Below are 12,355 nucleotides of genomic sequence, written 5' to 3'. Positions count from 1 at the left end.
ATATTCTTGGTTTTCCTTAACCCTCCCCCCCCACCGCCAGGTTTGGTGGCACTTATCTTTAATCCAAGCACTTGAGAGACGGTGGATCTCTGAGTTTGAGATCATTCTGTTATACATAGTGAGTTCCAGAAAGAAAAAGGGAAAGAAAGAAAAAAAAGAATTTGAAGGGTCGGTGGCACAAGCCTATAATCCCAGCATTTAGGAGGCTGCGGCAGGAGATCAGCGGCTCAAAGGCACCGAAAATTAAAAATCTCCTCTTTTGTTGTTCTGTTTTCAGGCTGAGTTACTTGCTGCCCATCCTTTTCACACCTCAGTTTTGTTTTGCTTTTCCTCAACAGTTCTCTTCAGGGCAGGGAAGGGCTTCTAACCAACTCGGTGTCTACCTATCTCCTAGAGAGGACCCAGAAGACATGGAGGGTACGGAGATGGAAAGAAAAAAAACTCACCGTCCTTCTAAGAGCGCCGCTAGTGACGGAGGACAAATCAAAAGATTCATCCGCATAAATTGGCACGGTGGCTCCTCGCTGCAGGATCAAAACTGACAAACAGTGCCCGCCCCGGTGACTTCCGTTCAGAGGGTAAAGGTGCTGAACAGCAAGCCTAAAAACCTGAGCTCCGTCTCTGAAACCCACATGGTAGAAGGCAAGAACAGAGTCCTACTAAATAAGTAAACAAACAAACAAACGTGTTAAAAACGAACACACAAGGGAAAAAACCTGCATAAACCAGATGGTCATCAGAAGTCTGATATAATATGGCTAGCACAGAGATGTCATTTTGATGCTGAAGAGGGAGTGTTATTTCAACTAGACCTGTAAATTAGTTAATCTTACAAACAAAACCCCAATATTTTGTTGTCCTTTTATGTGGCTTTAAATATATTTATCCCAGTTGAATTTCACAGTGACCTTGAAAGTCCCACCTTATCAATGAGGAACCTTAGCTTCAAAACTTTAAAACAGTTTGCTTAAGTCAGATAGCTGATGCATAGTCTAACCTAAATGTCAGGGTCCAGATGATCTGCAGTTCCCTTCTCAAGCACAAATCTTGACCCAACTGTGGCTCAAGGACCACAGAAAACTACATGCACACACAAAGCCTAGGAAGAATGTCCTCCGGGCCAAACAAGGTCGGCAAAGTGCAGAAGGGTAAAAGACACCCTCTGCTCAAGCTCTGCTTGCCTTGCTGTGCTCTCTCCAGCAGCTACCTACACCATATATGAAGAGCAGCAGGAAACATACAAACTCTTCACTCTTTTGTTTTGTTTCGTTTTTCGAGACAGGGTTTCTCTGTGTAGCTTTGTGCCTTTCCTGGATCTCACTCTGTAGACCAGGCTGGCCTTGAACTCACAGAGATCCGCCTGCCTCTGCCTCCCTGAGTGCTGGGATTAAAGGCGTGTACCACCACTGCCCAGCAAATTGTTCATTCTTGAAGTGAAAACCTGGTGTTTTGTGTCCTTTCCAGCTCACTGTGGCACCCATGGCTGTGTTTGCCACAGCACCTAAATTCAGTTGGAAAGGCACTCTTCATCATATGTACCTTTGGCTGCCTCAGAACTCACTTAAGTGGACCAGACTGACCTTGAATTTGCTTCAATCCTCTGCCTCTGCTTCCCTTGAGATTACAAGGAGCTGGGTAAGCCACCGCACCCAGCTTCTAATGTGTTTAAATTCTAACCATCCTTTAAGCCTAGCCTAAGAGCCAAACCTCCCAGCGCCTTCCTTATTCATGGACTTGTATTGGACCCTGTGATCATTTTATGGTTAAGTACACTAAATCAACTCTTTACTAGAGTGGACATTTAGTGTTGAATGCTGCATTTCTTATTAGACTGATGGGGTTTGGTTGCTTTGTTTTTTGACAGTTTCTGTATGTTGTGGGGAGTGGAGGAAGCCCTGAATGAGTGAAGCTGAGTAAATGTATATTATTGACTGGGCACAGCTATGACAAAGACCACGTGTTAGCGTTTAGACATTACTTGGCCAATCCCTTGGGAATCTTGCCAGTAAGCAGGCAGTACCTTGGCCCACTCAGGGTCCTGACAATGTCATCCTATGTAGCCTCATTTGCATAGCTCATTTGTGCATGTGCCAGTAGTCAGAAGTTTTCCTGTGTCCAACACAGTCCTTCAGCCACTCAGACCCAAGTAAACACACAGAAGCTTATATTAATTATAAACTGGGTGGCCTATGGCCCAAACTTCTTTCTAGATAGCTCTTATAACTTAACCCATTTTTATTCAGCTATAAGTTGCCATGTGGCTGTGGCATTAACAGTCTGCTGGCATCTTGCTGCTCCTTGGGTGGTGGCTGGCATCTCCCCTTACCCTCTTTTCTCCTCTCACTATCTCTCTCGGATTTTCCTGCCTGGCTCCATCCTGTCCTGCCATAGGCCAATGAAGCTTTATTTATCAGCCAATCAGAGCAATACATATTCACAGCATACAGAAAGACATCCCACAGCATGCACCAAGCCCCCTTTAAGAGGTAGGCTCCACCTGCCCCCCCTCTCCTCTCTCCTCTCTCCTCTCTTCTCTCTCTCTCTCTCTCTCTCTCTCTCTCTCTCTCTCTCTCTCTTCCCATGGGGCTGCATCTGCACCCTCTTTCTGCCCCCTTTCATGTCTTTTCCTCTTCTCTCCTCAGCTCCCCTTTCTCCCTTATCCCCCAATAAAACTCTCCATGTGGGTGGGTGCTGTCTGCATGGCATGAGTCTCTCTCTCTCACACCCACTACGGGGCACCTTGGCTCCAACTTACCAAAGTCTCTCTCCTGACGCTTTACAAAACATATGTCTCAGACCCATGACAAATTGGCAAAACCATTTTCCTACATGAGCCTGGCTCATTCGTCTTCTGGTCCAAGTAGAAGTGTTTATAGAATCAAAATCCAACTTATATGTGAAAATTTTATTGTTGGGCCTAAACCAAATAACAAAAATAATTCTAAGGAGCTCAATACACAATAGCTAAGACCCAAAGTGGGATCAGATACCCCATTATGCTTAGCATTAAACCTTAGTAATTCACTAATGAAACTATTTGCCAGAGAACTGCTAGCTACAGCTTGAAACTCAAAGGACTTAGCAGTACTTTATACCCATCTAGAGGAGCCTGTTCTATAATCGATAAACTTTTGTACCTCACCATCCCTCTCTAATTCAGCCTATCTACCACCATCTTTAGCAAAACCTAAAAAAGAGCAACAGTAAGCAGAAGAATAGCCATAAAATGGTTAGTGTAACCTAGGTGATGGGAAATCAAGGGGTAGCCTATGAGATGGGAAGCAGTGGGCTACATTTTCTTAACAAGAACACCCACGTTACCCTTTATGAAACTTGAAGGACTAAGAAGGATTTAGTAGTAAATTAAGAAAAGTATAGAGAGCTTAATTGAATAGAGCAATGAAGTACGCACACACCGCCTGTCACCCTTCTCAAATTAGATACATGATATCTGATATATAACCACCCATCTACACAGAAGCAGTCAGCCTCACATCTGAATCATCGTTGTTGGCAAATTTGGTGAGACAATTGGGGTTTCTTAAAGGAAGAAATTAGTTAAAAAATATTTTTTCCACATTAAAAAATGGGAAACAGTTTCACAATGGAAGGAATTCAGTCTCTGTTTGATAATACAATTGATGGTCTGAAAATTGAACAATTAAATGAGAGGATAATTAATGTTGATGGTATAGATGTAATGTAAATTATAAATATTATTTGCCTGATCATTTAAAAAGTTGGTTAATATGAGTGCCAAGATAAAAATTTTAGAAAAACTTGTTAAACAGATCACAGAGAAATTCAGACGCAGACAGAGGAATTTAAAGGTGAACCAATCTCAACATTACATTATACACATTTACAGAGAAACAGCCTAAGGCTTTCAAACAGCCAACCTTAATCTATCTGGTAACATTACAGGAACTGTCAAATGCTCAAGGCTGTGTAAGAGCTGACTGGACTCCTGTGCAAATGTTAGATTTGAGGAGATTCAAAGAAGCTATAGTGTCATATGGTATACATTCCCCATTTGTTGAGCAGATGTTAAACTTGTGGTCAACTTTTAATAGAATTATCCCTCAAGATTGGAGAGATTTGGTTACAACTGTCATAGAAGCTGGTCCCCAATTACAATGGAGGACCTGGTGGAAGGATGAGGCTAAGACCATTGAACAATAAAGTAGGGCTAGAGGTATGGAAATCTCCCAAGACCAACTTCTTGGAGAGGGAGATTATGCTAATGTAGAAAGGCAATCTCTACATGATGACTACACCCTGGCTTTATGCGAATGGTGGCCTTGAATGCTTGGGACAGAATTGAAGAAGTAGGAAAGAAAGTTGAGTCATTTACAGAAGTTATACAGGACCCACAAGAAACCTTCACTGATTTCTTACAAAGGCTGTCTTTAGCAGTAAATAGAATGATACCAAATTCAGAAGCTAGATAGATAATAATTGAATCTATGGCTTTTGAAAATGCTAATACACAATACAAAAGGGTAATTAGGCCATTAAAGGCAAGATCAGCACCCTTGGAGGAATGGATCTGAGATACAGTGAATATTGACCATGATGATGCATGGATAGGACAGGTGATTTCCAGAGGTTTGAAGGAAAATAATGTCAGATGTTTCAATTGTGGTAAACAAGGTCACCTAAAAAGGGACTGGAAACGGCATTCCTACAATGTTTTTTCAAGGAATGATGACAACAGAATGCCCCTCCTTTCTGGATTATGCAGAAGGTGTGGCTAAGGCAAACACTGGACTAAGGAATGTAGATCAACAAGGAACAAGGTAATCCTTTGCCTTTGCCATCAGAAAACTCCCCCAAGGGGCCTCTCACAGGCTTCCATGACAAATTCTGTTCAGTCCTTTCCTGTCATCATGGAAGAAACTTCTTCTCATAGCAATTAAAGAACCTAATGTCTATTGTAAAAAAAAAAAAAAACAGCCGGGCGGTGGTGGCGTACGCCTTTAATCCCAGCACTCGGGAGGCAGAGCCAGGTGGATCTCTGTGAGTTCGAGGCCAGCCTGGACTACCAAGTGAGTTCCAGGAAAGGCGCAAAGCTACACAGAGAAACCCTGTCTCGAAAAACAAAAAACAAACAAACAACAAAAAAAAAAAAACATACTGCTCTGGATGATAGAACAGCTATAAAAGAAAGAACAAAAGTTCAGGGAAAACCATAAATCAAAATTTATAAATATTAGATTTGGAAACTCCCCAAAGTTAGAGTTGGGGAAGGGTTTTGTTTTTGTCTTTCAGGAAAATAAAAACAACCATCTTGAAGAATTTAAAGACCTTTGAACAAATAAGCAAAGAAGAAGAGAGAACTACCTGGAAAAAATTACCAAGGAAAGGAATAGTCTGACCCAATGTGATTTTTAAAGTCTCCAAAAAGATGATGGGATCTCACAATGATGATTCCATCAGGATGATGACACCACTAAGCTGACTAACACCACCCAAAGATCGGCTTTGGACTACAAACTGCTCAGGACAATTTCGAGATAGCTAGCTTAGATGATCCAGCCTCACAGATTACTCAAGCAAGGACTTGAGACAAGCCCTGTACTTTCAAATTATGCAGAGACTAGACAACAAATGATACAGTTACCTCTCCCAGGACTTGACAATTAACCCAAAATTTTTCTTTTCAGGATCCCCTAAAGATGCCTTTGCCCCTAGACAGGAGGAAGTAATTTTAAGAACACGATATCCACATTCCCAACAGGTGGAGTGGGTATTTTTGGTCTTTCAATAGGCTATGGATAATTGTTATTGTTTAGGATGGTTGTTGACAAGTTGTTAATTGTTAATGTTCAGGAAAAAAGCTAAACAAGGGAAATTAGATTCAGGGTTCTTATTTAAAAAAAAAAAAGAAAACAAAAAAGAGGGTATAGATATGATAAGACAAAAGGTAGATTATTGAATCTACTCTCAAAAAAGATATAAACATGATGAATAAAGGGTACATTATTGAATCTACTCTGAAAAGAAAAAAAAGAGGATATGGATATGATAAGATAAAAAGGTAGAGTATTGAATCTACTTTTAGAAAGTAACTACTGGTTTTAAATATTTTACATTGGATTGGATTTTGTATATTGTATACAAATTTTGTATATTGGTACAAATTTGAGATTAATTTTGTTAGAAAATATTGTATATATATTTCTAATCTTGTTCAAGGTATTGTACCTATACAGCTCATTTAACAACATAATGCAAATTGCTAGTCCTTAAAAGTTGTTATTACCAACTAAATTGGATATAAAGAAATACAAGTTAATATTTAGTCACCTATTACAATTGAACTTGTAGTCATATTAGGTATGTTTTCAAGGACAAACAGAAATATATTTTAGATAAACAGGTCATCTTCAAACACTTCAGAGATCTACAGAATATGGCATTTAAAATGTTTTAATAACAGATTCTTTTTTTATGACAATGAGACATGTCTGCTCCTGGCAGCACCAATATACTTCAGAGAAGATGAAGGGCATTGAAGAAACTCCATATGGAGTTTACTTTCATTGTGGCAAAAGTTAGCCACTGGGCAAGAAACTGCCCTTGCCTTGACTGCTGACAGTATGTTGTCCAAAATGGACAAACAGAACACAAAAGACAGTGACTGCCGAACCTTGCCAAGGTAAGGTAGGAAGTTCCTTTAGAAAATCCTGCTTCATAGATGAGTCTGTCAGATATGCTGGGTCTGTAACCCAAAGATGGATGCCCCAATGTTGCAGAGAAATCTTGGGTGACTGTCCAGGCAGCCAGCTGTTTCTGTCATTTCTCACATTTTTTGGAAGTCGCTTGTTTGCATTTCCTGTTTTACTTAGGTAATATTATTTCCTTCTTGGGTCTTTGAGAGAGTTGAAGATCAGATAGTTATAGTTTTCCTTGTTAACAAATTCAGAAAAGAAACTCACTAAGGAGGTATAAAGTGTATAAGTTTGAAAGATATCGAAAGATCTGGGCATAACACATAGATCTAGAAATGAGCTCAAATTGTGTTGTATTTTAAAAATGGTGTGCTGCAGGCATGGCAAGTGGCAGCCACAGACAGAGATGCACCATGCAGACCGTACTCACGTGGAGAGTTTGATTGAGGGGAAGGGAGAGACAGGAGCTGAGGAGAAAAGGGACAGGAGAGGGGCAGAGGGGAGGTGCAGATGCCACCTCATGGGAATAGAGAGAACTGGGCAGGGCTCCACCCTTTTATGAGGGGATGTCACACAATGTGCAGAGAGACCGTGTAGCAATGAGTGTATGATGTCAGGACTGTGAGCGGGCCCAGGTATTGCCTGCGTGTTGGCCAGGTCCCCAAGGGGTGGGTCTGAATGCTAACAAGTTGGACTATAGGATGATTTTTGGTAGTTAGACAAAAGCCAGCATTCTACAGGAACCTGTGAAAATGGTTTTCTGTCTCCAGGAGTCCCTCTCCCCAGATGCTCATCTTCCTTATGGTGTAAAGTGAGGACATAACCTCTCAAAGATATGAGAAGGTTTTGCTGCAGATATGAGGAACAGAACAGCCAGAGGCATCTGGAAGAGTCCAGAGTAGGGAGAGAAGCGGTACACTGCACATGGCCGGTGGAGTGGACTGGGCCATGAGTAGAGGAGTGGGAGAAGAGCAAGAGTCAAGAGTGAGGGGACCAAGAGTGGAAGAACAAGGGAGCACATGGCTGAAATTGCAGCAGCGTTGTACAGGAATGAGAAGCTGGGGGAAGGAAAGGCCATGACTGGCAAAGTTTAGGGTAGGGGGCAGGTGAGAAGAGCTGAGAGGAGCCACAGGTGCTGAGTGAGCCTAGAGGCCAGCACGCACTTTGGTATGCTGATAGGCACCAGGGTTAGCCATTTGTCTACCCCTGCTCTCTCTCTCTTACCTCTCTTGCAGACAGCCCTGGCCATACCCAGTCGGCTTCTCTTTCTGCTTTGGACTTTTCCAGAAGCCTCTGGGTATTTTCTCTTTCTTATTCACATAAAAACCTTCTCCCTAATGGAGTGGCCATTTTGGCAGTTTTTTCCCTGCGTTCCATCTCGTACAACACTGACCATTATTATTACTGAATGAAAAAATAAGAAAAGAAAGGATGGACATGATTGCTCCCAGTATGGTGGAGAAGAAAGTTTATTGTAGATAAAAGGGAGACATAGCCAGAGGCAGAGACATCTGGGAGAGTCCAGAGTGGTCATGACCCTGAGCCATGTGAGGGCGAGGGCAGAGTGTATAACGGGTGTAGCAGCCAGGAGGCCCAAAGAGAGCAGGGGTAACCAAAATGGTTGGATTATATAGGGACGGGCAGCTGAGAAAAAGAGAATGAGAAATTTCGGGGAGGGGTGGGGTATGCGAGCCAGGAGGGCCCTGTAAAAGGTAGGGATTGAGGGATGCAGAGAGAACCTGGCCGCCCGAGTCCACTTTGATACATTAAATAGGCACCTCAGCTGTTTGCTCTGGGTTTGAAACCTAACAATTGCATTGTTTCCTTCCCTGTTATGTTGAGAGCCAGGCCCAAAGTTGAAAAACTAATTCCAGCTACCTGGGAGACTGAAGCACAAGGATTACAAATTGAAGTCCAAATTGGGCAATTTAGCAGGAGATCCTATCTCAAAATACAAAGCTAAAAGAGGGCTGGGGAGACAGGTCAGTGGTAGAGTGCTTAGCGTGTGTGAGACTCTAGGTTTGATTGCCAGAACAACCAAAAACATTTTTAAAAAGTAAGTATAACAGAAATGGTTTTTGTTCTCCCAGAATCAGAATATCCAGTCTTTTGTTGTGTATACTCAAAACAGGTTTTACTCATTGTTTTGTCTGCATTTCAGAAGCATCTTTGGTGTACTATATTGGGTCCAACTTCTTCAAACTCTGCAGCAGTGATCCACATGTCTTGGAAGGCAGACAAGGATGCAAGAATAGAGCCCCCCATCCACACGGATATTTTCCTTTCTGGGGGAGCTATGACCTGCACAGCGGTATTGGCAGGTGCCACCTTGGCCACATCCCTAATGAGTCGCTTATCCAAACCAGGAAAAGAGGTCGATCCTCCAGCAAGGATAATATTGGAGAAGAAGGAATTCCTGAGATCTGTATCACATCTCATTATGCTGCTGAAGCACATCTTATCTATGCCAGGAGCATCAACATTCACAAGCCATGGAGAGAAGAGAGCCTCTGGGCAACGAAAGACCTGGTTATGGAGTCTGAGTGTCTTCCCATCAGGAAGTGTGTACACTTTTTCTAGGCCAGGTTCCTTGGCCATTTCCTCCTCATAATTCATTGCCACATAACAAATACTCTCCTTAATGTCTGTAATGATCTTCCTGTCCCCAGTTCTGAGCAGCATGATACCATCGTCCTTCAGCAACATCATGAGGTAGTTGGTGAGGTCAAGCCCTGCCACATTTAGCTGTTTTACCCCATGAGTTAGACAGTAACCCTCAAAGACAGGCACACACTGAGTAATCCCAGCCCCTGAATTCAGCACCAGGCCAGTGGTGAAGCCAGCAGCAAAGAGGGCCAACACAGCCTGGACAGACAGATAGAAGGCAGGAACTCCCAGGTTTTCAAAGAATACTTCAGAGATGCGCTGCCGGTTTGCCAGTGGGTTCAGTGCCGGCTCTGTGACTAAGACTGGGCCATCACTGGGCTTCATGCTCAGGCTGTAGTCATAAATATGCTTCCACATGGTCTCCATGTCCCCCCAGGAAGAAACGAGGCCCCGGTCCACGGGATAGCTGGGGGGGAGAGCAATGAAACATGTAAGTCTTGTGCTTCTGTGGTTGTTGTTAGGTTGTTAGTGGTGATTTTTAGATTTGGCTTTTAAACACACACACACACACAATTATTTGATAGTTCTTGCTTTGAGACAGGGTTTTACTGTGTAGCCCTGGCTAAGCCTAGAACTCAATGTGCAGACCAAGCTGGTCTGGAATTCAGCCCCCTGCCTCTGCCTCTGCTGGGATTAAAGGCTCCTAAGTCTTTAATACTTACCCTCTCTGCTTTTTCAGCTAAATAAGTATCAGTATTGCTTTCTGGTCAGCAACAGAAGGTAAGTACCAGTAAACGGTCCAGCTACTTCAGTCACTTTGCTTGGCCAGTTTTCTCCTCTTTGGAGAATGTGACTTCAAAAAGTTGGGAAATTCCTACCTTCTGGTAGAGTTGTAAATAGTTCAAGAGACCACGCCAAATGACAAAAGCTATAAATTAAGCCACATTCTTAGGCGGACATGCATAGCACGAACGATCACTATATACATTTGAATACATCTGTGTACAGAACACAGAGGTTTTCGCGAGAGGGGTGGGGCTGGCTGAGGCCTTCGGGTTCCTCTCCCTGGTCCTTCCACGGTGGCTTTAGCCCTGGACTCTTCGCCCTCTTCCACACCCACCCAGGCCGCAGCATCCCGCGGTACCTGATGGACAAGAAGCTCCTGCGCTCCTGCGCTTGGTCACCCACACACAGCTCCTGTTCGCAGTCCACGGCAGTGTTGTGGCCCTTGGTCCGGCCTAGAATGTTCGGGTAAACGAACTGGGGCTCCCGGGTCCCAGCCAGGCCGGCCTTGATCATTTCCGAGCCGTTGTCGATCACCACTGGTAGCTGGTATCCGCTCATGCCGCCGGTGCCGCCGCCGCCTCTGTGGCCTCGGGGCCGCTGCTCCGGGGCTGTGCCGGGACAGGTGCCTGGAACGCCGCGTCACAGAGGACCCAAGCACCCGCTGGCCCGTGCGACCGCTTCTGGCTCTGCCCCTGGGAACTCGCAACATTCAGACCAGAAAGCTGGCTTCCCTCGCAAAACATACAAAACTAACAATTTGCAAGGGACTTTCTCGAAAACTATGAAAAGCTATTTTTTTTTTTTTTAAATGACTGTCCCAAAGCTCTTGAACTCTAGTTAACAGGAGTGGTTCAGGGCCAGGGGGAAACTGGGCATGCCACTGAAATGGGAGAAGGGCCTGAGAATACTGCGGGAAGGCACGGTCCTGCTTCTGAAACGCTCAGCTTCGGGGGGTGGGGGGGGAGTGTGAAACGAGTTTATGTCCTGTATGTAGAGTAGACAATGCCACGTCTTTCCTGCAGTTTCTAAAAATGTAAGTAATTTAAAGGGCAGAACCTTTTTGGTTGGTTTGTAAGACATTTAGCACAGGCTGGCCTCGAACTCACCAGAATTCGCCTCTTCTGCTTCTGAGTTCTGGGGAGTTCGGCTCCCCCTCCTCCCTGCCCTTTCTCCTTCCTCCTCCTCTCTCTCCCTCCCCATTCCTCCTTCCTTTTCTTTCCTCCTCCTCCTCTTTTTCTTCATCTTTTTTGATTATCTCTCTAGGTCCTCCGAAGCTAATTTTCATTTCCTAGGGCTGATTTTTAAGAATAAGGACACGTCTGCCACTTGGTAAGAAAAGAAATTCCTTAGATCATTATGAAGTTCAGTTCAGAAAGTACATTGCGCGGCAAAACGAGCGTCTTTGGTGTCTGATCTCGCGCATCCCTGGTTTAGGGGCTTTAAAACTGGTACAGATCAGAACCTTTGGTAGGTATTCGGAAGCAGGATGGGGAAAAAAAGGAATATACACGTCCTCCGACGAAAAGCCGGCCGAGGCGTAGTTCTGCGCCATTTCCCGGGCTCCGCGACCCTGGCAACCGCGCCACAGCTTCCCCAGCAGGAAAGCACAACCCGCGGGAACTGAGGGGAAAATGGACCGGAGGGCCTGGTCTCCAGCGGGGCACCGGCCGGGCTTTGCGAGAAGTTTGCAAACAAGTTCAGACTTTGGAAACAGTTTCAGCGCTATTCAGTTAACTATATGGTCCCCCACCCCAGCCCCCAGCTGAAAATTACATGAAGCTTGAAACGTTTGTGAAGCGTGTATGAGAACATCACCTATCAAGGACCTTTCAGCACTCACTTCCAGCCAAGTTTCCGTAGTGTAGTGGTTATCACGTTCGCCTAACACGCGAAAGGTCCCCGGTTCGAAACCGGGCGGAAACAGCCTTGTTCTTTTAACCAATACTGTCTGGATTCACTTTTCAAAAGCTTGGCTCTCAAAACCTTGAGGACAAATCCCGTGAGTGGCGACTTGCCCACCCGAAGAAACACGTTAAAAGAACTGTTTCCACTCAATTATGCTAATGTTGGAAACAAACATCGCTATAGCGAGGAGAGAACACCAAACAAAAACAGTGGATAAGGTAGCGATTGATCCTAGAAGGATCAAACGAAACCGTTAGCGCTATCACCTCTGGAGCGTATTTATATAGCCCTTAGTTCTCCCTCCGGAGTTTTCCATTTTCCCTTCCATGCCAGGCTATGTTGTATTCTTAATCTGTGTGTCAAGTTCACTATATATCGAAAAG

At 44.1% G+C, this 12,355-nt stretch overlaps 1 protein-coding gene and 1 non-coding gene across 2 annotated transcripts; one reads left to right on the top strand and one right to left on the bottom strand.

Moving 5' to 3' along the window:
* Nucleotides 1-8,720: 8,720 nt before the first annotated feature.
* On the bottom strand, nucleotides 8,721-10,687 carry Actrt3 (actin related protein T3). The gene is made up of 2 exons (XM_059264689.1): nucleotides 10,426-10,687; nucleotides 8,721-9,747 (listed from the first exon to the last, which is right to left on the bottom strand). Exons 1-2 carry the CDS (start codon nucleotides 10,623-10,625, stop codon nucleotides 8,832-8,834), a joined length of 1,116 nt encoding a protein of 371 aa, XP_059120672.1. The 5' UTR covers nucleotides 10,626-10,687; the 3' UTR covers nucleotides 8,721-8,831.
* Nucleotides 10,688-11,917: 1,230 nt separating this feature from the next.
* Trnav-aac (transfer RNA valine (anticodon AAC)) lies at nucleotides 11,918-11,990 on the top strand. The gene has a single exon. It is a non-coding gene; the product is annotated as a tRNA-Val (tRNA).
* The last annotated feature ends 365 nt before the right edge of the window (nucleotides 11,991-12,355 follow it).

Source organism: Peromyscus eremicus, chromosome 6, assembly GCF_949786415.1.
Source record: "Peromyscus eremicus chromosome 6, PerEre_H2_v1, whole genome shotgun sequence".
In the NCBI taxonomy this organism is placed as follows: Eukaryota; Metazoa; Chordata; class Mammalia; order Rodentia; family Cricetidae; genus Peromyscus; species Peromyscus eremicus.
The sequence above is the reverse complement of the archived record's forward strand: the minus strand, read 5'-3'. Positions and strand labels throughout refer to the sequence as shown.